The sequence below is a fragment of the Argentina silus genome (assembly GCF_951799395.1).
Source record: "Argentina silus genome assembly, chromosome: 15".
Lineage (NCBI taxonomy): Eukaryota > Metazoa > Chordata > Actinopteri > Argentiniformes > Argentinidae > Argentina > Argentina silus.
Window position 1 is genome coordinate 18,787,867 of NC_139669.1, and position 26,338 is coordinate 18,814,204.

Consider the following 26,338-nt stretch of genomic DNA (forward strand, 5'->3'; position numbering starts at 1 on the left):
AAACCAAATAAACAAATTTCCAGACACTTTATTTGGTGTATCACTTGAATTGTTGCAAACACAATTATGGATGTGAGATAGATTCTTTTTCAGATTAAGTTGTCCCATCGACTATGCTTTTTCCTTTTGAGTTATGCATACTATACTCTATGTACAAATAGTATACATAGTCTAATGCTATAGTCCCTGTGTGTAAATATTACACACAGGGACTATATACACATTGAAAAATAATCCCTTTACAATTGATACAGTTCCAATACAAATAGTAAAGTTTCAATAAATGTCATTTTACATGTTACGGTGTAAGGCATAAATGCTGCAACCTGCAATACCTGAAGCAAGTTGTCTTCTACGGTACGGCCACTAGGGGACAGACATGCATTGTCATTTTGGATGACATTTCAGAATCAGGGTGGAAGGCATGTACAGTTCTTTGTACACTGTTATTTTTCAACACACAACCTGAAAAGCTGTACAGTTGTGCTAAACAAGATGTGTGTGATGATTTATTATCTGACTGTTGGTTTGGCCATGGCTCGATTTAACACAGGTGCAGTGCAGATCCTCACTGTAGGATCATTCCTATAACCAAGCTGGAAGGAAGTGTCCATCTGACATCTTTCCTACCTACAAAGTGATGGATTGTAAATGTGATGAAATATACTATATAGGCAGTTGTCTCGCCTGTACTGCCTGATGGGTGGAGTAGTGGTAATAGGCTCAGGACAATGAGCAGGTCAAGTGCCATCAGGTGCACTGAAACATTCTGACCTTGAAAACAGCGATAATATTTCAGATACACCCCCTAGTGCCAGCGCCGCCATTGGCAGTAAGACTGTATTACACCGTTAAAATTGCCTTCGAGTTTTACAAGCCACTCCGGTATCCTATAATGACAAGCATGACTGTAGGGCTTCGGACAACAAGAGTCACAATGCACAGGTAGTTGATACAGCTTGGAGGACAATATTGAAGGGTTGACAGCTACAATACATAAGAGCCTGTAGGCACAGGAATACAGCTAGAGTACATGAAGTAGCAGACGATATGACCTGTCAGCTGCTGTGACAAACAGCAGCCAACAGCATGAGGAAGCTTTAGCACTCATGGGTCTGTAAATGGGGTTGTTCCCACTCGGATTAAAATCGCTATTATTATAACCAGAGCTGGCCTTGGAGGCAGTGATGGTGTCCTTGGTTTTAGCCCTCTGGGCTGCCAGGCCACGACAGTGCAGGTAGACGTTGACAGGATGGATGAAGGCCAGCAGACTGAGAAGGACCAGGGCTATGTTCAACTGTAGGGAGATTGAGGGAGATGGAGGGAAGGAGGAGTGGAAAGAGAGAGAGGGAAACGATAGGGTTACAACTACCACTGTCTCTACCATCACTTTAGTGATGGCCAAGTTGATGCTGTCTCTGGTGTGAATGGTAAATGTTACTGGGAGCTCTAATCAAGCTAGTGCTCTAGTGATGGTAACAGGTAGCTTCACTCACGTATAGCGGGTCCCCTCCCAGTATTCCTTTGATCAGGATGAAGCAGGGGTACTGCAGCAGGGCCACAAATGCAGACAGGGCGAACATCAAGCCGTAGAGCTTACCAAAGTGACAGGCAGGGAAACTAAACAGAGAGAGAGAGAACGATGGGACACAGGTGAGAGGGAGGTCATTGATCTACAGTGCAAAGGTATGAACCAGGTGTGACGGTCTATCCTGTTGAACCATGTATGTGTTTGCAAACAGCTGGTGTATATGATATGAGTGTTAACTGAGTGTACATATACGTACATATACATACGTAGTGTATATGTGTGTGAATCATATGATCTTTCCATTTTCATTTTCATTTCCTTCTTGAATATAAAGTGTATGTTTTTATTGTGATCTCTGCACATATCTCTCTATTCACATGATCATAATACATATTCAACTTTTCATCAATTCAACGTAAACTGTGTGTGTATGTGTGTGTGGGGTAGGACCCAAGTGAGGGAATGCAGTTAAAAGGCAAAACCACTTTACTTTCATAATCCACAGAGTAGACAGGATCAGACTCAGGAAAATAATAAACAAAAGGGCTTAACTAAAACAACTAGAGCATTAGCGAACTTGTTCCTATGACATGACATCGAGGACCATGAGAGATAAATCATGAACTAGAATCAAGCTATCACACTGGGAGTTACAAAACACACAACTTAAATAGGAAGGTCATGTGGCCTGGGGTAGTCCAGTGGTCTAGCACCATGGTCTACTGCGCACACATATGCCCATGTTAGCATGGGCTAGAATCTGGCCCATGCCCTGCTAAAATACCCTCTCCTTACTTTCCTGTCTATCTCCACTATCTCTATCCAATGAAAAATATGAGTGGGACTGCCCCACAAAAAATAAAATAGGACGGTCATAATTAAAATAATAGGATGCACCTGTTGTGCCTGAGTAAGAGAGTTGGTCACTGTGACCCCCTAGTGTAGGTCTGCCTCCCACTCGGTCTCTCCTGCACACACAGATAGGATTAGCATTAGAGAACACAACGATGGACATTTCCTTCCTGTCCCCAGCACATGGTTTGGTGTGCGTATGTGAAGTGGTTTGGGGTGTGTTGTGTTGGGTTTTAGTGGTTGTACTGTAAGTGGATTGCTGGTACCTGAGGCCCTGGGCTTGCCCTTGTGTCTGTCCACAAACAGAGCCAATGAGGATAGAAGAGAATAAAACTCAACTGGGGTAAAGTGAAGATAGGCAAATCTAAATATGGCAAAGTTAGATACTGAGGTACGTGTGGCCTTCTCTGAACAATATTACCCAGCAGCTCAGAGGAGAACACTCAGTTTGTGTATTGTGTATTGTGTGTGTGTGTGTGTGTGTGTGTGTGTGGGGATGTTTTGTCCTTGATCAGTCGCTGTAGCATGGGGTTGAGTGTGCTTACGAACAGGTAGTCTCGCATCTACATGACAGACAGCCAGACCATATGAAACATGAAGAACTTGGACAGGAAACAGTCCCTGAAACTACGCTCCAGTGATGGCTAGTGCTCCTTGTGTCTGTCTCCTCATCGTTGTCTTACCCCTTGCCAACGAATATGAACATCGTGTTCTCTAGGACTGAGGAGGAGCACCAACAGCACGTCCGTCTGGTCCCCCAGCGACTCCTGGAGAACAGACTCTTCGTTAAGGCCGAGAAGTACCTATTCCATGCCGCCTCCGTGGAGTATCTTGGTCACATAGTCGAGAGGGTCCACCTTCGGGCGGACGGGAGAGGCGGTGGTGCAGTGGCCACAACAGTTGAACCGTCAGCAACTACGACCTTTCCTGGGCTTCGCGGGGTTCTACCGACGGTTCATCAGGGGATTCAGCCAGGTGGCCGCCCCACTAACCGCCCTCACCTCCACGCTCCGCCCGTTCTCCTAGACCACGGAGGCGGAGGCCGACTTCTCGACCTTGAAGGATCTGTTCACAGCAGTCCCGGTGCTCATGCACCTGGATCCTTCCCATCAGTTCTTTGTGGAGGTGGATGCGTCCTCGGGACTGTCCTCTCCCAGATGTCAGCGGAGGGCCAGAAACTCCACCCCTGTGCATTTTTCTCGCAGCATCTGACTCCAGCTGAGCAAAACTACGATGTAGGGAACCGGAAGCTGCTGGCAGTGTACGCAGCATTGGTGGAATGGAGACACTGGCTCGAGGGGGCCCAGCAGCCGTTTGTGGTTTTGCCGACCACAAGAATCTCATGTACATCCAGTCGACCAAGAGACGCCAGGCACGCTGGACCCTCTTCTTCACCCGCTTCGAGTTCACTATCTCCTACAGACCTGGCTCCAGCAACACCAAGGCCGACGCACTCTCCCAACTGGCACCGGAGGAGATGGCCCCGTCAATGCCAGGCACCATCCTTCCTCCCACCCGGGTGGTTGGCATCGTCACCTGGGCCATTGACTCCGTGGTCAGAGCGGCCCAGCGCACCCACCCCGGACCAGGACGCGGACCCCCCGGTCGTCTCTTCATTCCCACATCAGCAGCCCGATCCTGAATCCTGGAGTTGGGTCACGTCAGGCCACCCGAGAGTCGGCCGGAACCTCTCTTTCATCCGCCGGCGATTCTGGTGGCCCGCCATGGAGGCAAACACCAGGGAGTATGTCACCACCTGCACCATCTGCGCCCGGAGTAAGGCCTCTCACCAGCCCCCTGCCGGACTACTGCAGCCCCTTCCCATCCCTAGCCGTCCTTGGACTCACATCGCCTTGGATTTTGTCACCGGTCTACCCACCTCCCAGGGTAACACAGTTGTGCTCACCATCGTAGACTGGTTCTCCAAGGCCGTCCACTTCATTGCCCTCCCTAAGCTCCCCTCCTCCGCTGAAACTGCCGACCTGGTACTCCACGTTGTCCGTCTCCATGGCATTCCCCAGGACATCATTTCTGACCGTGGTCCCCAATTCACTTCCCGGGTGTGGCAGGCCTTCTGTAAGGGCATTGGGGCCACAGTCAGCCTCTCCTCCGGGTACCACCCCCAGACCAACGGCCAGGTGGAGCCAACCAGTGCCTGGAATCGGTCCTCCATTGTGTCTCCTCCAGCCATCCCTCCACCTGGCGCCGACACCTACCCTGGGTGGAGTACGCCCACAACACCATGGCCAGTAACGCCACGGGCATCTCTCCGTTCCAGTGTTCCCTGGGATACCAACCCCCCATGTTCCCCTGCCAGGAGGCAGAGGTGGCAGTTCCGTCCACCAGGATGCACCTCCGTTGGTGCCGGCGGGTCTGGAGGGCCGCTCGGGCCACTTTGGAGAAAACCACAGAGCGGTCCAGGCGCAGCGCCAACCCGCAAGCGCAGACCCGCAAGCGCAGACCCGCAAGCGCAGACCCGCCCCGACCTACCACCCTGGGCAGCGAGTTCGGCTGCAGGCTAAGGACCTCCATCTCCCCACAACCTCCCAGAAGCTCGCCCCCCGCTACTCCCCATCGACCAGATTATCAAACCCTCCGTAGTACGTCTTACCCTCCACGCATACAGGACTATTAATCCTGTCTTCCACGTGTCCCAGCTCTAGCCTGCAGTCTCCAGCCCCCTGTCTCCCCCTGTCTCTCCCTCCTCTGCCCCGAGTGCTAGACAACGGCGAACCCATGTCGACTGTGAGGGAGGTCCTGGTGGTCCGCCGTAGGGGTCACGGTTTCCAGTACCTCGTCGACTTGGAGGGCTACGGGCCTGAGGATTGAGACTGGGTCCGGCCTCCTACTTCGCGTACCCCTCCTTATTGGCCGACTTCTATTGGGCCCACCCAGACGCTCCAGGACGGTTGCCCGGTGTCTCCTGTAGGGAGGATGTCTACTGTTATGGTTCCCCCTCCTAACCAACCCTCTGGCACCACCTCGAGGCCGTGGCGGTCATCAGTGGAACGTCTTCCTCCCAGTCGACAGCGCAGCTGGACCCGATCCCCAATCAACACACCTGCAACCCATCCCCAATCAACGCCCTACTTAAACCCTACCTGAGCTTCAGTCCAGCGTCAGAATGTACTGTGACCATACGGTAACTTTTGTGTATCTTCGCAACTATGCTTCAGCCTTCCAGTGATTCCTAGTGCTCCTTGTGTCTGTCTCCTTGTCGTTGTCTTACCCCCTTGTCTCCTGTGTTTCTCCTGCAGTCCTGACCCCTTGGATCCCGCCCTCCCATGGACTTAGCCCCTTCGTCTCCTCGACCCTCTACCCCTGTCCCACGGACCTAGCCCCCTCCCAGTTCCCTCGGCTTCTTCCCCTCCCCTCACCTGATACTGGACATCCCCCTACCGACCCTGGACCGGCCCTCTACTACTCTCTGGATTACCCTTACTCTCCCCCTTCCCTTATCCCTTATTATTATTACTATTATTAAATACGCCTTTGGGCTAACCATTATTCTCCGCTCTCTGTGCCGTCATTGGTTCCACCCAAACGTCTCTGTGTAACAATTTGAGCCCAATTTGAGCTCTTGGCCAATTTTCAAAATTGACAATATCGTGCGCTTTGATGCGTTTGTATATCATCAGTCTGAGGAATAGATAACCATGATGGCACGAGAAACACACACGCAATTGCAAACACAGACACACACTTCTCTGCTTGTCTCTCAGACTGAAGTGGGCAGGATCAACAGTTCTCCCTCATATTCACCATCGCCAACAATTTCCTGCTGCTGCCCAACGGATTCAGGCTGATGAGAATGTGTGTCTGACACAACCTTTTTTATACAGTGTTGTTTCGAAAGATACCCTTGTGTGGCAGTTATTGCATGCAAAGTATTGTCCACCAAAAATGCACAGTTGACAGACGCTGTACAGAGCAACACCAGAGGATAGGAACGGAGAAAGCGTGAGCATACCAAGAAGTGACTAGAGAGAGAAAACCTCCCACGCACCTCCCCCTCCGCCAAATGAAATAGGCTAATCTATATTTCGGGACACTTGCTTCACCCTGCCTTGCTTCAGCCGACGCAAAGTTAAATGGTTAAGAATCAGTCTTTGTCAGTGGGAGTTCATGCTTGATTCTTACTAGTTATAACTGTAGTAGTTGTCCATAGTGACCAGAGATAAAGAGCGAGAAGGCAGGGAGAAGAAAAAAGGGGGACAGCAACACCAGAGAATAGGAATGGAGAGAGAGAGTGAACATGCCAAAGAGAGACTAGATTTAGGAACAGAGAGAGAAAACCCACAGAACCTCGACACACCTCCCCCAAATGAAATAATCAGGTCTTGCTTCAGCCTGTGTGAGTCGTGGCATGAGTGGAGAATTAGGATTGATGAGCAGCATAGCAACAAAAAGTAGACAGAGAGAGAATTCAAAGTTTGGAATCTCAGAGGGTAGTACAGGAATGACTTTGAAAGGAGGTTGGGACATGCAGCAGTGAGAACATGCTTCAATGTTCGCGACCACAATAACCAAACAGCTCTACACATAGGCGTCGAGTTCCATTCATCATTGGGGGGGCAGAAATGGGCAATTTTTCAATAGGTTTAAATTTCATAAGACAGAGCAGCCTATCAATACTGTATACCTCGGCTACAGTGAGAATAAACTGAGGCAGCTAGATGGTTTGCCCAACGCGCGTGCATGCGCAGTCAGACCTTCCCTTTTCTGCACAATATGATAAAAGTGCAGTTGAAAAGATGCATGGCCTGCTAAAAACTTAACTCACCACGATGATTAGTTAGGCAATTCTCTTTAGATATAGCCTACTCAAGAAGCGCCAATCCATGCACATGACAATTACTATTTTTGTGTCAGTGTGCTTCGCCATTGCACTCATGCTGTGGGAACTCCAAGGTAATCAATGCATTAATGTTCCAGCACATGGAAACGGGCCAACTATATCTCACCAATGTTGGTGGGCTAATCAAAGCACAGTTATATCACAAGCTTTCCTTTGACAGACCAGATCTTTTTTCTCAACAGTTCAATTGCCTTGATTGTTACGCACACGCACACACACAATCACACTATTTCACTCACATATTGTATTGATCTCTCAGACATTTCTATTATTTTTCATGACCTCAGATGATGATGATGATAATTCCACTCCTGTCTCTTCCTTCCTTTAGTTGCTGTTTGAGGCTGGGGTTTCTCTACGAGCATCCTTTCTCTTCTTGTCCGCGTATGCCGTCATACACTTGGTCAGGACCTTCCTACTGTTACCCAAGAAGCACATCCCTTACCCCCTCCCTGAGGGCTACACATATGGGTAAGCAGATCGCACAATGCCCTGAGGGCCCATCTGATCTCCCTCTCTGACCTGAATGAGTTCAAGTTTTTACCTCAACCCTAGTAGGTTTACTGGTTCCCTGGGGGCAGAACATTACATGTATGGTAGAAGTGCTTACTGCCCCAGTCCATTGTTCCCTAGGGGCAGAGAGTAAAATCACAAAAGGTGGAAAAAACTTCTTACTGCCCCAAAGGCAGAACTCAGAAGGGTAGATAGCCCATGGTTCCCCGGGGACAGAAAACTACAATCACCATGTTTCCCTGAGTGAAGACAACATCAAAAGTAGCTAGCTAGATTACCCACCAGATAACTAACTATACACCTTAGTGTTAACTTTTGTCTGGATAGTTAGCTAACAACTCATCAAAAACAAATCAGATAGAGGAGGAATCATGGTACCATCTGTACAGATGGTGTGCTTGATTGACATTGCCTTTGTCATGGTCTGCCACAAGCATGACAGTAGCACCTTCCTCCTCTCCCTCCTCCCCTCCAGCATTTGTGGGAATCTCCACTTGAACAACCTGTTTGTAGTACAACTCCCGACTTGGTGGACATTGTTGTAGTGAAGAATACACACTAGTGTGGCGTTACCAAGAGTAAATTTGTGTACATATTGGTTTCACCATTGAGAAATTACAACACTTTTTATGCATAATTCCCCTAATTCAGTGACCTCACACCCCCCCCCCCCCCCCACACACACACACACACACACACACACACACACAAACACACACACACACATCTCTGAGACGGCAGTGGCCAGTTTGAACAGTTGTCCCTCATCTTAACCATCGCCAACTACTTCCTGCTGCTGCCCAACGGCTTCAGGCTGATGGGAATGTGAGTCTGACACAACCTTGTTTATACACACTGCAAATTATTTGAATCTTATCAAGATAAAAAAACTTAGATTTAGAAGTGTTAGATAATTTATCTTGTTTTAAGAGTGAATTTCTTATTTTAAGTGTTCAACTTTACACTATAATCTTAAATCAAGCACAACCTTATCCTTTTTGTCTCAAATAGGCATGAAATCTTAAAATGAGGTAAATAACTGTTAAAATAAGATCTTTTACATCTCTCCCCCAAATTCTCATCAAAATAAAGCTTGTTTTAAGATTCAGTAACAAACTCAAGTTGCTTGATTCAAGAGTCACACAAAAAGCATCTGAAAGAAACAGAGTTTATTATTGCTCTACCTTCAAGTATGTTCAGACAATGTCAGGATAAATTATACAGCCTTCACCACAACTCACCATACAGTCAATGGAATTGTTTAATGATCAATGTTTGTTTAACAAAACAGGCCCAGGAAACACAAAACAGGAAACAGGCAAACTTGATCACCCAATGCATTGTTGCTCCAAATTAATGTCTGTGGGCAATAAGATCACAAAGACACAATTCTGGACTAAAATTCAGTGTTTCATAACACTGGTACTCAAAAGCAACATAAGAGGAATCGATCACAGAGAAATCTTATCTTTTTTGATGACCAATGTTTGTTAACAAAACAGGCACAGGAAACACAAAACAGGAAACAGGCAAACTTGATCACCCAATACATCAATGCATCCCTTATCATTCCTCCATTTTAATGTCTACTTCTGTGGGCAATAATATCACAAAGACTATATTTTATTGGCACAAACATATGTTCCTTGAAACTAACTGAAAAATAGGAAATACAGTCAATGAGTTCATGTACAAATTCTGTAGCCTGGGCAACATTGGGAACTGCCACCTCATATGCCAGCAATTCTGGACTCAAATTCAGTGTCTCATAACGCTGGTACTCAAAAGCAACATAAGAGGAATCAATCACAAAAATATCTTTTATCAGTCCGAACACTGGGAAAGCACCATCTACATTTACAATAATCATAGATTTCCCACTAATGTACTTATTGCCATTGAGGATGTACCATTTCACTGAGACAACAGATTGCATGACCTCTACGCCTAGAAAATCTTTGACTTTTCTCTTAACATAATCAATATTTTTGACAGCTGAGACAGGCCCCGATTCTCTTTCACTAGCAAAAATTGGATGCTCAATGCCTATTTCATTTTGACAACATTCAAGGAACTGATTATGGTTTGCAAGCGATTTACAGACATTTTTGAAATTTAACTTAGAAGCCCACTGCTTAAAATAACTGTGCTTAGCTTCAAATCGCATACACATACTTCTAATTAATGGACCAAGAGATATGATTTGGCTTGGTAGATGTAACATGTAATGTTGCTTGGGTATTACATTGGCTTCAGAAAAAAGTTCTTTGAAATGATGCAGATGTTGCTCAATCATGCGTCTGAGCCGTAATACAGTTTCTAAAGAAATAACAGGAGCAAGGACAATTTGAACAATCTCAATTAACTTGAGAATAAATTTGACATACTCGTTGTCCATATCATTCAAAAGAAAAGGTAGGATTTTTAAAAGTATCAACATTTGTCCACATGACTGCTTTAATTTATTGTCATTAGCAGCTAAAGTACTGACACTAATAGGACATGGCTTATCTCGTATGTCTAGAGGTGAGTAAGGAACATTTAGAATAGCTGAGTTAATCTCATCTAATTCTATCTGTCCTGACAGAATCAGGTTTTTTAATACAAGCTTTATTTCCATTGGTGCAACACCTTCAAAAATGACATGCATTATATCCTGTGGTGTTTGTTTGATCAGATCAAATGCTGGAACATCAACTAGTCTGCTTCTTCTGTTAATCCCATAAGTGGTTTTGAGGGATGCTTTCAATGTTTCTGTGCTTGCCTTATCTATTTCAACACACTGCCTAATGTGCTTTTCCAAAGTTCTTTCAGCAAACCTATTCTCCTCAAAAACACTTTGCATATCCTCAAAGGAGCATTCACAATGTCTACATTTGCTATAAGCAAAACCAACACCTTGTTTAAATCCAGCAATATCATGTTGGGCAAGTGTGTCTCCACATATGGCTATCACAGCACCAAACAACTCAATTTCACCATTTGGGGTGTCAATCCTAACACCATTGTACAGAAGTGTCAGATCTTTTAGGATTCTTTTTAGTATAACATCAACACCCCACTGAGAAATATCGTTTGCCTTGGCAATAGCAAGGAGTCTTATTGCAGCCAACTTCGACCTAAATTTTGGATCTATATTCCCTAAACTATAATAAAACATCAGTAATTTATTTGCAGAGGCATGGGGACCTAAAGGGTTACATATTTCAATTTCATCGGTGTACAATAGTATTTGCAATGCATTTGGCCTTTGAGAATATAATGGATGGGATGTAAAAAGGGTTCCATCAGTAAAATCATACAAGAATCCCTCACTTCTTTGTGGTACAGTGGTTAACATGGTGAAGATTCTGGGATTGGTCAGTAACTGCTTAAGACTTTGAATGAGTGGTACATAGTAAAAACTTTTGCCTCTTAAGGCCATGACCCTTGAAAGACCACGCTTTACCCAACAAATCTTCTGGGACACCACAACTTCCTCTGGGTTGACTGGATTGAATAGTTCCCGGATGGTTTTATTCTGTCCATATGCTGTGGTTGAGAAAGGATCCATGAACACATCAAACGTAGCCAAAGCCTCACCTTGGAGCTGAGCAGTTGGGTCTGGATTCTCTTCAAACACCCTTCTGATTCTCTCCCTTAGCGTGTCAATGAGAGCAGCTTGGTACTGTTGCACCCCTGAGATGACACTGTTGACAGTTCTCTGGGAAAATATTTAAAATGTAAATTATTTTTTCACCCATATAATTATTGATCACAGGCCCATATTTTACATTAAAATATTGAAATAAATCATTATTTATATATTGTTTATAAATATTGTCTCAAGTAATTATTCACAAATATGATATTAATAGTACCATTAAAGCATTTGCCCATGAAGATAAATTTACCTGTGACAAGTGGCACTGTTCCCGGACACTGATGGCGAATGCCGCTGCAGATCTAGCAATATCAGGTCTGGTTCTGGATGTCACAGCAACAGCTTCTTCCTTTATAAAATGAGTTGTAATTTTTTATTAAAGAGTGAGTAGATGGACACAGTCAAAGTTGCAATTGATTTGAAATGGATTTTTTGAGAGGACGCACGAGAGGGGAAAAACTTAATTTTAATCCCACATTCGCTTCACTGGTCTGGGACCTGAGCAGCTCTATCATCTAAGGTAAGAGGAATACAATGTTTTTTTTTTATGTTTATTCTTGTGTGCAAAGAGCACATAATTAATTTCTCGAATTGTATTGCAAGTATTGTTGCCTGTGTTACCTTGTATAACGTCGTATTATGACGATATCTAATTTAGCATTCAATGGAGACAATAATAGGCAGGCCTATGAAAGTAAAAAGTGTGCATAGGCTACTCAAATCATGCATGATTAACGCGCACACTCGCAGTGTGGAGGCCACCATTTAAATATATCGTTATATGTAGGACAACAATATTAAATTACTTAACACAGCCAGCATCAGCACAAGTCAGCATCACACAGAGAGCAACCTAATTGGCACGATAAGCCCTCAAAGGTCAAAATAAATTGAATTGTGGAAACTTACGGACTCAAGGCGGCCGTCAGCGTCAGGCTGCAGTGACGGTTCAGGTAGAGAGGCATCAGGTGGGACAGCCACAGTGCTGGCCGCTGCAGGAGTGCTACAGCTGGCAAACACCGAAACACCAAATGTTTCCTGTCCCAAAGACCGAGAAGAAGGCGTCGTACTCCATCCGCTTGGTGGGCATCCAGTCCTCAAATACTGAAGGTGCGTCCGTTTAATGTGGCGAAAGAAAGAGTTAAAAACTCTAAAATCCTGTTCACATCCATCAATACCACAGTAAACCCAAAAATCCGGGCTGCGACTGTGACTTTTATTAATGTGGCTAAGGAGTACTTTAAGACTTAAAGCAACAAAGACGAAACATATCATACACCTCCACGCTGCCATGATGCACCGTCGTTGTCGCGGGCTAATGACCCTGAGGTGGATGGGGAGGAGGGCACTCATGAAATCATTTGTTATTATTTTAACAATACATTTCTCTAATTATAAATGTGACTTAATTAATGTTATGATGGTAAATGTTTTGTTTTACTAATATTTTGCTAACAAGTTCATGTTTACATCCGATCATTTCTGCGCATCCTCAGTTCATATCCTCCAATGGTCCCACCTCAATGACGTGGATTGAGATCAAGATCGCGGTTCTCCACTTGAGTAACTGAAAGAGTTGCGTGCGTTACATTTGAAGAAGTGCAAGAACAGCGGCTCAAGGTCAGTAAACTTTATAGAATTGGTAAATATTACTTGCCAAAATCATATTGGTTGTTGTGGCGGTATTACAAAATCTGCCAAGAAGCAGAAGAAGAACATGCTTTGTCCGTATGTCGGTATATGCTTAGCAAGCTAGTTAATTGTTAGCTAATGTGCACTTTTACACGCTACCCGCTAGCTAACGAGCTCTGTTTGCCTATGGGTTTTCCCAGGTAGTTCTACGGTACCGCCTGTTAATGCTTCAGGGAGCTGATGAATCTCGGATGGATACTTTTGACGATGCCACTCTATCGGTGCTGGAGGGTAAGTCATGAATGAAGTTTATATCTGATGTATTGATGCTATTTATAGAGTGTACTTTAGTTTATTAATAACTGAATACCTTATTTGAAATCCCAAATTTTTCCTCAACCTTCATTTGCTTAACGAATTTAAAATATGCTTAGGATGAAACATTTTAAGTAAGAGTCAGAATTCTAAAGCAAAATATATGATTGTGAAATAGAAATCCCACATTTTAAAAACACGCGGTCTGCAGTGTCCCGCCGGCGGGAACGTTACCCTTCCCCCAACCCCCCCAACATTGTAAATCATCCGCCATTCATCAGATTGTTATGTAGCATAGTCATTATACCTCATTTGAAAGCTTGGACTCTTGGGAACCAATACATGACAATGTAAAATATGTGGAGTGTTTTTACAATTTCAGGTTAATCTAACTATGTCTCTGGTGCTTCACTACCTTCTAGCTGCAGTGTATAGCCTTACTAAATAAATTGATTGGTTCTGTAGCTTGCTACTGCTTTATCTAAAGATAGATATTTGTCATATATCTCACAGCTGCCAGTGTTGATGAGGAGGCTTTGAAAGGCCTTAGCCGGGATGACCTGAGGGATCTTTTTCCTGGCCCAGAGAATTTCCTCAAAAGAAAGAAACTTTGGAATTTCATCAGTGAAAATGTAAACACAAATTGGAATGAGTAAAAATGAGTAAAGTATGAATTTTAATGGTTCTAATGCATTTTGTTTTCATTCTACACAATCCTAATAGTGTGAAAATACCACGGACCAAGATGCCAACAATTGTGCCATGCCACCATGCCAGCCTCAAACCTCAACCCCCATATCTGCTGAGAAAAAAATGAAAATGCCAGACCCTCCAGAGTATGTGGTGTACACAGATTCAGAGATAGACATGGTGCGTAGTCAATACTTTGCACTGCTCTGCAATGGAAAGGAAAAAAATTACAAAATGTCCAAGGAGCTATGTTGCAGACTTGTAAGGAACACAATAACCAGTATGGTTGCTATCCTGCGTGCTAGTCCCATGGGGAAAGAAGTCAGATACCCGTCAAAATTGGAAATGAGAGCCATGTCACAGAAGATTATAGACTATTACCCAATGTTACGGGATGATGATCCAAACATGCCATATGTAAGTATTATTTTTTATCTAAACCAAAACTGTGGGCAGGTCAGCAACAAGACAAACAACGTATCTAACATTCTTTTACCACAGCTGACCATCTACACCAAAATGTACAAGCGACTCCAAAATATGAGATCCCCACGGAAGAGGCAAGGCTCTGTACCACAAAGAGGAGTGGCAAAGACAGCTCTCTTCAGTGCAGACAACCAAGACATGGAGACGGATTGGACAGACACAAGCAACTCGAGTGATAATACCGTACTTCTTGAGAGCAATGATGACCTCAGCGAGGACAACTCCAGTGCAGGTGTGCAAATTGTGGGCAAAAAATGAAGAGGTGCTGTCATACAACTTGTTTTTTGTCTAAAAAATGTCTAATCATGTAATGATACTAATCATGTAATGATACTAATCATGTAATGAAACTATAGTTGTCCGTATTTGTTGAGCCAGAGTTCATGGCTAGGCATGCACTGTGTTTATCTGCCTGTTTTGCTTGTTATCATGCTTTTAATTGTGTTGAGATTTTTTTCATTATTTCCCAAAAAAGCATCCCCAGCACAACGACCCCCCTCTGTGCCAAGGAAGCCAAAGACCAAAACCTCGTTGCTGCCATCCGCATCAGCCTCAGGCTCCTCACTCAGGACTGTGATCGCTTCACCAACCACGCCTGCAAAGGATGATGTTGGTAAGCCCACCTCAGCACACCTCTCAGCCTGTTATCCATGATAATGACTTTCAGAGTGGCAAATCAGAGTCTAAACTGTTGGAGATTCAATTTAAATTTCCTTAGATTGTGGATGTTAATGGAAACACTTTTTTCAGACAACTCTCATTGTTCATATAAACAACATAAAATGATTGTATTTACCTTATTTCAATTAAGTTCATTGATTTGGGTGTTACAAGGGAAGTAGACCGACCTGCATAATAATGCAATAAAGTTTTTTACATTGAAATGTCTGCTCTGTTTTTTGCCATTTCAGTCGGCCAGGACAGTCTGAAGATGCAGGCTAGGCACTACAAAACCTTGAGCAACATGTACAATAAGCCAAATGCAAAACCCAATCAAAGCGATGTTGCTCAAGTTTTAGACCTTGAGTTTAAGGCCAGACGGGCTTTCATTGATGCAGATCTTACAAGGGAAGAAGACCGACCTGCAAAAATCTTTGAGGCATATCCATGCTTTAGAGATGTTCGAAATGTATGTTTTTTGTTTTTTTCACTACTTGCACTTGAATTACTGTCTATCCATCTGTGTTCTAAATGTCCAATGGTTGAATAACTGTGCACAATGCTGTCTTAGGCAATAGATGAGCTGCGGCGCATAGTAGGTGGCACCAACAGCAGATACATCGAGGAAGTGAAAGGAAGATGGGCAGACTTTTGTGCCAAGGTGCAGTTCTATGGTGTGTGGAAGAAAGCCCTGAAACCCCCTTTTCCATTGGATGTCCGTGGAGGTAAGTTGCTGTTCCATATGCAAATGTATTGTGATTTATACCATATTCAGACCATTCAGACCAATCTTTCTATTCTTTAGTGGAGTTCACGCTTGCCCTCTTCAATGCACTCCCATCCCTTTTCCCCTCACCAACTTCACCACCAAAGAAGCTTGGGAATAGCTGTGAGGCACTTCTTCATGTCCTGAAGGTAAGAACATTTTTGTCTTGATTCCTTGCTGTCCTCTTATTTTCTCACATTGTTGTGCATGTTCACATAACAATACACCCTAAGTTCACAATCACAGATATGACCCTACTTTTTGCAAAAAGGGGAAGACATAAGTGCCTCTAGTGTCCCTCAAATGGTGTTCACATAAAGGAATACCAAGAAATGTTTCAAAACCTTTGATTAATTAATCCATTCATTCATCCGAGAAATATTAAAAATATACCACCTTGCATCAGCTTGTATCAATTTTTAATCCGTCCTAAATTCCTACACCTTGATCTGTCAAACAAATGTTTTTTTAACACATGTCCCCCCCTGTCCCATTTTGAAGTAATTCATGATTATTTCTTCCAGTGTGATAATAAATCAATATTTTTCATCAGTGTTTTTAATAATGACTATTTTAAGAGTGCTTGTCATTGGTTGCAACCTGATCATTTAATCTAAAAATGATTTTTATATTGAACATACACCTGACTTTCAATACATGTTTATGTCTTCTCACTCTACACATTGTTCTTTTTATTCTGTTCCAGTCAGGCGAAGACCCTACCCTGTACCTGGAGAAGCGTCCTCTCTCCTCCCCAGTTCTGCTTTCTGATGGATCAACCACCATCGTGGCTGTGGGTAATGCACCTGTGACCACCCTCCCTCAGGAAGATTTCTCAGACGGGATGTTGGTGTTAATGGCATACTACTACACTTTGCACTTAAGATATCCGAAATGTGTTGCAACGCTCCTGTCCGTTATTCAAACAGAGGTAATTGGTGACACAATCCACGATCAAGATGCCACTAGTGCTTACAAAAAAGCAATGGCTGATTGGAAATCTTTCATTGAGAAGTAGCTGAGTATTTTGTCATGTCAGTTCTTATTGTTAGCTGTTGCTGATGTTAAATAAATGTTGTCTTATAAGCAATTCTGGTTGTTATTTCTGCACCATTATTCTAAAAATAAGGACAGGCTTTAGATTTTAAGGTTTAAAGATGCAGTAAGCCTTGTTTCAAGATAAACCAGCTTGCATTAAGACAGCGCTTAGTCATTCTTCACTAATACCGAGTATTTTTTTCTAAATTTAATACATTTATTTTACTAACCTTAAGCTTAATTTGCTAAAAGTAAGAAACCAAAATATGTAATTGCTTATATTTAGTATATTTCACTTATTTTGAGGCTGTAAAAAGTTAAATTTTAAGTAATCTAGTCTTAAAAACAGCATTTAATGCTTATATTTAGTATATTTAACTTATTCTGAGGCTGTAAAAAGTTTAATTTTAAGTAATCTAGACTTAAAACCGGCATTCTATGCTTATATTTAGTATAATTCACTTATTTTGAGGCTTTAAAAAGTCTTAAAACCAGCATTTTCAGCGTATGTTAAGCCTTCCAAATACCTCTTTAGACATGCTTGTTTCTAGATTTAATTATCTTAATTCAAGAAATCTTGTCAAGTGAAATTATCTTGCTGCATGGACAGATAATTTCACTTGTTTTGAGTACATTTTACCTCAAATTTAGTGTTTTTATCTAGTTTTCAGACACCCCTTTTTTGCAGTGCAGTGTTGTTTAGAAAGATTCCGTTGTGTGAACCAAAAGAAATGCACAGTTGACAGTTGCTCTACAGAGCAACGGCAGAGGATAGGACTGGAGAAAGAGGGAGCATACCAAGAAGAGACTAGATTTAGAGCGAGAAAACCAGTGCCCACCACGCACCTCCCCTTCCGCCAAATGAAATAGGCTAATCTATATTTCGGGACACTTGCTCCACCCTGCCTTGCTTCAGCCTACGCAAAGTTAAATGGTTAAGAATCAGTCTTTGTCAGTGGGAGTTCATGCTTGATTCTTACTAGTTATAACTAGTAGTTGTCCATAGTGACCAGAGATAAAGGGAGAGAAGGCAGGGAGACGAAAAAGGGGTAGAGCAACACCAGGGGATAGGAATGGAGAGAGAGAGTGAACATGCTGAGGAGAAACTAGATTTAAGAACAGAGAGAGAAAACCAGTGCCACCCACAGAACCCCCGACACACCTCCCCCTCCCCCAAATGAAATAATTAGGTCTAAAACAATTTTTTTATGATGTATGTAATGCGATTCTGTGTTTGTAAAGAGTAAGACAATTTTAATGAGAAGAGGAATGTTACAGCATACAAATGTTACAAGTTGTCTCTGAATGCAATGGCTTGTGCATTTCTAAGATAATCTAAAGGCCTAATAATATATATTTTTCCTATTGCGCCAACATTTTGGTGCGACCGAATGACCTTTGAGTTTCATGTTGTTCCTTTGACAGGATGAACTGTGGACAGATGGAGACCGTCAGCCCAGAGCCAGCAGCAGTCAATGGCAGCATGCAGGACAATACTGTGACCGAGATCACACATTGTATCAACGAGAACACAAAAAAGGAAGGTGTGTGTGTGGATTCATATAATTTCGATCATTATTATTGGCAAAGTTGCACAGCTAGCTGTTTACATTTAAGATCTTTTATTTTTTATTTTAGTCAGTTTGTACACACTCTTACATTATCCATCCACATAAACAGAGAAGAGCCGAGACTAAGCCGGGTGACCACTAGGTCCTTGTAGAGATGGCAGTGCCAAGCGGCCAGCAGAGGTGGAAAAACTGAGAGATTGTGCTAGGGTTTGGGGACTGATCATTGTTTGCAGATAGGGAGGTACTGTCCCCTTTACTGCCCTCGAGGTGAGCACCAGGGTTTTGAATCTAATGTGAGCTCCTACTGGGAGCCAGTGAAGGGTGCGGAGCAGGGGGTGACATGGGAGAATGAGATTTTGGGAGATTGAACACTGAGCTGCAGAGGTCTGATGGCGGGAGATTGAACGTACATTCTGGCGAGCCATCGCTGAGATGTTAACCACACAGGACAGTTGGTTGTCCAGGATCACCCCAAGATTCTTGGCTGTCTGGGAGGGGGGGCATAGTGGAGTTCTCAACAGTGATGGAAAAGTCTTGGAGTGAGCAGGCTTTCCCAGGGAGGAAGAGCAGTTCTGTCTAGGAAGAGCAGCTCCAGGTGTTGATCTGGGAATATTAGCAATGTTGTATGTGTTATCAAAGTTGATTTGACACTAAGCTACCAGTAACCTTTACCATTCACATACTACAGTGCCATAACAATTACTTTCTCTCTCTTTTTCTCTCAGACTGTAGTTTCCGGGACTGTTTTCTGTCCAAGTTTTACATGTTTCACCTGATCTGGCTGTCTGTGATGCAGCTCCGACACTACCTGTTCGTAGGCACAATCAACCCCATGCTACAGCAACTTACCGAGGATGAAACATCCCTGGGTAACCACACACACACACACACACACACACAGTGTCGTATTTAGATTCGCCTTTCTTCTATTGACTCGAGTTGACTTTTTATTCCCTTTTTTCTTACCCTGTCCTCATTGGCTCTGTTTGTCCCTCCAGTGAGCACGTACATCAATGGGTTTGCAGTGACCCAGCTGTGTGGGGTCCTGTTTGCCCCTTTGAATGGCCTGATCATGGACCGACACAAGGGCAAGGCCAGGGCCCCAGGTACCAACCATACACCTAGCGTACAACCACTAAAACCCAACACAACACACACACCAAACAACTTCACACACATACACACAAAACCACTTCACACACATACACCAAACCGTGTGTGTGTGTGTTGGGGACAGGGGGTGTAAGGGAGGAAATGGCCATGATTGTGTTCTATAATGCTAATCCTGTGTGTGTGTGTGCGTGCGTGTGTGTTTCTGTGTGTGTGCAGGAGAGAGCGAGCGGGAGGCAGACCTGCGGTCATTGGTGCTCTCTCTGTCTCTGACGGCGGTGCAGTGCGTCCTGTTCTCCATCTGTGCCGCCACGCCCGTCCTCCCTGTGCAGTGCCTCACCTTCATACTGCAGGTCATCAACCGCTCCTTCCTCTATGGAGGCAACGCCACCTTCGTCAGTATTGCGTAAGTTACATACACACACACACACACACACAGTTCATGTTGAATTGATGTAAAGTTAAATATCTGACAAGCACTTCTGGACATTAGATCCATCTCTACTTGCCACAACTTTGACCCACCTCATCTAGATCCAGCTGTACTGCTGGCCTCCGGCTCACTTGGAATTCTGCCGGGCAAGCGACGTCGACACAAACAACAGAGGGGGTGTCGAGCCAGGATTCTAGTTAGGCTGAGACGCTGTGTGAACTGTCCCCCCCAAGCCCCCCCCCCCTCAGCTAAACTAACATTACCTCAATTGTGTTACTCAATCATACAGTAATACAATTACCCAAAACATACTGCCATGGCAACTGCTGTACAGAGGTTTTCAGGACAAAAGAGTGGAAAGTTCTTGACTGTCCAAGTCATTCTTCAGATTTAAATCCAATTTCACATGCATTTGAATTCAACATTTTAGGTGAAAAGACCTCAAAACAAACAACAACTGAAGATGCCTACAGTACAGGCCTGGCAGAGCATCACCAGAGAACACACCCAGTGTCTGGTGGGGTCAAAGAGTCGCAGGGAGACTATGCATACAATTTTGGACTTTCTGAATGGTGAAATGAATATGTACACAAATACCATTAAATAAAATCTCTCTCTGTCTGTAGTTTCCCTGGCTGTCACTTTGGTAAGCTCTTCGGCTTGATGTTGGCCCTGTCTGGATTTGTGGCCCTTTTTTTTTTTTTTTTCACTTTTGTTCCATGGATGTACCTGTGTTTCCCTGTGACTACTTAGGTAAAGTTACGTTTGATTTTGGCAACTCTGAGTCCATAGACTCAGCAGTCAGCAGGCAATTTATGATTAGTAATAAAACATGTATTGATTTAACATAATGGAGAGTACATGTTTCAGTAAAGAAGCTGAACACAAAATTGTTAGCATGATAACTCAAGAGGGTTACAAACACTGTACACAAATTTACAATTATCGAGTGTCATCAACACACTGAATGGCTAATGGAAAATGTAACTATAAATAAACTGATGTTTACATATGTGTGGGGGGACATGCAGCGTTCGGCCTGTAGAGGGAGCTACCGGACCGTGGCCAGGGTGACGGAGGCGAGGTTTTGTTGCGTAGCTGTTGCGAATGAAGCCTCGCTAACCAAAGGGTTTAAGATGTGTGTGCCTCGGCTGTCGGGTAGAGAGGACGACTAAAAAGTCGCCGAGCGTTTTGAAGGGCTGGAAAGCCAGAGACTCTAAAATAATAAAATCTTAATAAACGGGACCATTCCCTCAACACCACACTGCGTCCGCCTCTGTGTACACAAGGATCTCGTTACAATATGTTAATGTTGGATGTTCCTCTCTTGAAATTGACACATTTGCCAGAGATAAACCAGATTTAATTGTTGAATCTTTGCATTATGTCAGAGGTTGCATTTCAGCAAAATACAGTTTGAGCAGAGACACTGCCTGCCCAAAGCCTGCTTCTCTGAGCATATTGAATGTTGATGAGAGTCCAGTCTATTTCCATCTACAGACCTGACTGACGGTGGAGAGGAAGAACCCCAGTCGTACCTGACATTTATACATAGATCCTAATCTAACATCATAAAGATGAATTCTGATATCTCTCTGTGTTCTTGTTAGTATGGTTGATGTCTCTCTCATCATGATCTCTTCATAAAGATAGATCAGCTTTCACAATATCTGATGTTTCTCCAAATATGAAGTTATGTTACTGTAACTAATTACATATTTGCTTTCATGGTCGATTGGTTTCTGTCATACTGTGTTTTTTCCCTTACATTCACTGATATGAGAGCGCTAGGTAGGTGGAAGCAGTTTGTGAAGTAGTTTGACACATACTGTATGCTATAGGCATATTTACTTCAAGAAACCAACCAACACATGTCATCCCATAAGGACTCCTACAGGCCTACAGACAGTGAATAGGATCTGATGTGGCTTCTGCTCAACTCATCAGTAATACATTGACTTTGTACCCAGGCCATCATGCCTTGCATTACACTACAAAATCACTTCACTTGTGGCCTAGAGGGAGGAGAACCCAACTGAGGTAGGCATTTGTCATCATTTGAACTTGACAAATCACATGAGTGCAAAGTGTTTCTTCAAAAGGACGAGTGTGGGGGGACATGCAGCGTTCGGCCTGTAGAGGGAGCTACAGGACCGTGGCCGGGGTTGTGTCGGCGAGACTTTGTTGCACACCTGCTGCAAATGAAGTCTCGTCGGCGAATGTTTAAGATGTGTGTGCTTCTGCCATTTCAGTAGCGAAGCTAGGAGAAGGCGAGGTGAGCTGGGAACGGCGGCACGACACAGAAGTAGAGACTTATCGAGGAGGCTGGAAAGCCCAAGCCGAGAGAGAGAGACGTATCGACGAGGCTGGAAAGCCCAAGCAGTGTTGATCTTTTTGTTTTGTAATAAACGGGAGCGATTCCCTACCCGCGACCTTGCGTCTGCCTCTGTGTACAAACGGACTTTACCACATTTGGCGCCCAACGTGGGGCACAGAGGGAAGGCGGAATGGAGGCGCTAACAGCGGCGATGTCGAGGATAGCGCTTGTCCTCGAGCAGCAGACGGCCCTGCAGCAGACCCAGCAGGTAACGCTGGAGGAACTAACGGCGGCGAGGATCGCGGACAGTGCCCTCCTCCAGGACTTCACCAGGGTCGGCGGCCCGGCGCCGGGGACCGGAGCGGCACCAGGTCCCCCCAAGGTCCAGCTACAGAAGATGGGGGACCTGGACGACCCAGAGGCGTTCCTCGCGGTGTTCGAGGGGACGGCAAGGATCTCGGGGTGGCCGGACCGAGAGTGGGCCTACCATCTGCTGCCCCTCCTGTCAGGGGAGGCGCAGCTCGCGGCCCACAGTTTGCCGGCGGCCGCCCAACGGGATTACACGTCCCTGGCCCGGGCGATTCGGGACCGCCTGGGCCTGACACCGGAGCAACACCGGCGCCGGTTTCGGGCCATGACAATGGAGGAGGGGTGCCGGCCCTTCGCCTACGCCCAGCGGCTGGGGGACAGCGCATGGCGGTGGCTGGACCCCGAGAACAACTCGGCGGAGGAGGTCGGGAACCGGGTGGTAATGGAGCAGTTCCTCGCGGGGCTCCCGTCCAGTACCACCGCCCCCAGGACCTCAAGACCGCCGTGGGACTGGCCGAGGACCATCTCTCTCGCGGGGGCCACAACGACCAACCCCGGCCCCGCGGCGGGGGGGGGGGGGGTGACGCCCAGGAGGAGCCGAGGGAGCAGAAGGAGAGAGGCCGGCGCCCGCCCCAAGGTCGAGATGGCAGGGGCGCACCTATCCAGAACCGACCCCGGCCCCACAGGGAGCACCTCGAGCGACAGGGGGGGTGTGTTGGCGGTGCGGACGGCCGGGCCACGTGCAGGCCGAGTGTCAGGCGATGGACGTGGGACAGGTCGTCCGCATCGGCGACATACCGCGCCCTCCCCCCGGACCAGGAGCGGCGTATCGTATTCCGGTAAGGATACAACATGATACGCACCAGGCATTCTTGGATTCGGGCTGCATGCAGTCCATGATCCAGGAGCGCCTGGTTCGGCCGGGGGCATTGTTGAAGGCATCGAGGGTGCGGGTGAGGTGTGTGCATGGGGACATTCACGAATATCCGGTGGTCGCTATCGAAATTCATTTTGAGGGGAAAAACCATAGTGTACAGGCGGCGGTTAGCCCACGCCTCACGCATCCCCTGATTCTAGGTGTGGATTGGGAGGGGTTTCCTCAAGCGGTAAAGAGGGCTACCGGGATGCGTGCACGACAGCTAGGGAGGTGTGTGGCGTGTAATGTGCTCTGTGCCGAGGCGGCGCCTCGCGACACTGCCGGGGAGCCGGAGCCGGCGGGGGCGCCTCACCCCGAGACTTCCCCGCCGAACTATCCGCTGCTAGGCGACTTCCCCCTCGAGCAGTCTCGTGACGAGACCCTAAGATCAGCCTTTGACCAAGTGATAGCAATTGATGGTACTTTGATACGGCCAGACACGGTGCGCGCCCACCCCTATTTTGCGATTATCAGCGACAGGTTATATCAAGTAAGTCGTGACTCACATAGTCAGGAGGAAGTAACCCAGTTGTTGGTTCCCCGCAGCCGCCGCGAAATGGTCTTCCAGGCGGCTCATTTCAACCCCATGGCGGGCCATCTAGGGTATGACAAAACACTGCACCGTATAATGGCTCGATTTTATTGGCCGGGGATTCGGGCAGAGGTGCGTAGGTGGTGCGCTTCCTGTCGGGAATGTCAGTTAGTAAATCCCCCGGCCATTCCACGGGCCACCTTGCGGCCCTTACCATTGGTCGAGAACCCGTTCGACCGCATTGCGATGGATATTATCGGGCCATTTGACCGAAGCACACAGGGTTATCGATTTATGTTGGACTTGATAGATTACGCCACCCGATACCCCGAGGCAATACCTCTGCGCAATATCTCTGCCAGGAGTGTAGCGCAAGCATTGTTTCAAGTCATCTCCCGCGTGGGAATCCCGAAAGAGATTCTCACCGATCAGGGCACTAATTTTATGTCACGCACCCTCAAGGAACTGTATGGCTTGTTGAACATCAAGGCGATTCGAACCAGTGTTTACCACCCGGCCACTGACGGCCTTTGTGAGCGGTTCAATCGGACCTTGAAGTCAATGATCCGGAATTTTGTCCACGAGGATAGTCGGAATTGGCATAAATGGCTAGATCCCCTGTTGTTTGCGGTGCGGGAAGTTCCCCAAGCTTCCACCGGGTTTTCCCCGTTTGAATTACTCTACGGGCGTAAGCCCCGGGGTGTCCTAGACCTGCTTAAAGAAAATTGGGAGGAAGGGTCTAGCGACAGTAAGAGTGAGATCCAGTACGTCCTCGACTTGTGCACAAAGCTCCACGCCCTAGGGGCTATCTCACGTGAGCATTTGCTGCAAGCCCAGGAGCGTCAGAAACGCCTGTATGACAGGGGGACTACCCTACGAGAGTTTACACCGGGAGACAAGGTGCTCGTACTGTTACCCACCTCCAGCACGAAATTACTCGCGAAGTGGCAAGGGCCGTTTGTGGTCACACGTCGCATGGGGGACGTGGATTATGAGGTTGTACGCTCGGACCGGGGGGATAGCTTGCAGGTGTATCATGTCAATCTCCTAAAAAAATGGAACGACGTGGTCACGGTTGCTCTGGCTACTGTAATTCCGGAGAGAGAGGAGTTCGGTCCGGAAGTCCCAAAATCGAAAATTAGCACTCCGGTCGATATTGATAACCATCTCTCTGCTAGCCAGGCCGCGGACGTTGCAGATTTGCAGCTTAAGTTCGCGGACGTGTTCTCTCCCCTGCCCGGTCGGACTACGCTCATCGACCACCATATAGAAACGCAGCCGGGTTTAACGGTGCGCACGCGTCCCTATAGGTTGCCGGTGCACAAACGAAACGTTGTGTGCACGGAGTTGGAAGCCATGCTGGAGCTGGGTGTGGTCGAGGAGTCCCGCAGTGATTGGTGTAGCCCCATCGTGCTTGTCAACAAGCCAGATGGGGCTATACGGTTCTGTGTGGATTATAGACGGGTTAATGCGGTCTCCAAGTTCGATGCATATCCGATGCCCCGGGTCGACGAGCTCTTGGACCGGCTTGGTACGGCCAGGTACTTCACGACATTGGATTGCACGAAGGGATACTGGCAGATTCAACTCTCGCCGGTGTCCCGGGAGAAAACGGCATTCTCCACTCCGCTCGGGTTATTCCAGTTCACCGTGCTCCCTTTCGGGTTGTTCGGAGCCCCAGCCACTTTTCAGCGCCTCATGGACCGTATTCTGCGGCCGCACTCTGCCTATGCTGCGGCCTACCTAGACGACATTGTCATTCACAGTGACACCTGGCCGCAGCATGTGCGGAGTGTGGCTGCTGTTTTGCGGTCCCTGAGGCAGGTGGGGCTGACGGCCAACCCGAAAAAGTGCGTGATCGGGCGGAGGGAGATCCGGTATCTGGGGTACCACTTGGGACGGGCGGAGGTGCGACCGCAGATTGAAAAGACTGCGGCCATCGCCGCCTCTCCCCGGCACAAGACAAAGAAGGAGGTGAGGGCCTTCCTGGGGCTGGCGGGATATTACCGGCAGTTCGTACCAGGGTTTTCAGAGCTGGCCAGTCCCTTGACGGACCTCACCCGGAAGGGTGCCCCGGATCCGGTCCAATGGTCGGGCCAGTGCCAGGGGTCGTTCGAGGCCCTTAAGGGGGCTCTTTGTGGAGAAACGGTCCTGTATGCGCCTGAT

At 46.2% G+C, this 26,338-nt stretch overlaps 1 protein-coding gene across 1 annotated transcript in view; it reads right to left on the reverse strand.

The window, feature by feature from the left end:
• The window catches only part of LOC310816445 (large neutral amino acids transporter small subunit 4-like), a 58,529-nt gene continuing 32,191 nt past the window's right edge, over positions 1–26,338 (reverse strand). Inside the window, exons 2-3 of the mRNA XM_083686648.1 lie at positions 1,497–1,620; positions 1–1,297 (exon numbers count right to left, since the gene is read on the reverse strand). Of these exons, the coding sequence (XP_083542774.1) occupies positions 1,025–1,297; positions 1,497–1,583 (360 nt within the window). The 5' untranslated portion in view covers positions 1,584–1,620 and the 3' untranslated portion in view covers positions 1–1,024. The remainder of the gene's footprint in view (positions 1,298–1,496; positions 1,621–26,338) is intronic.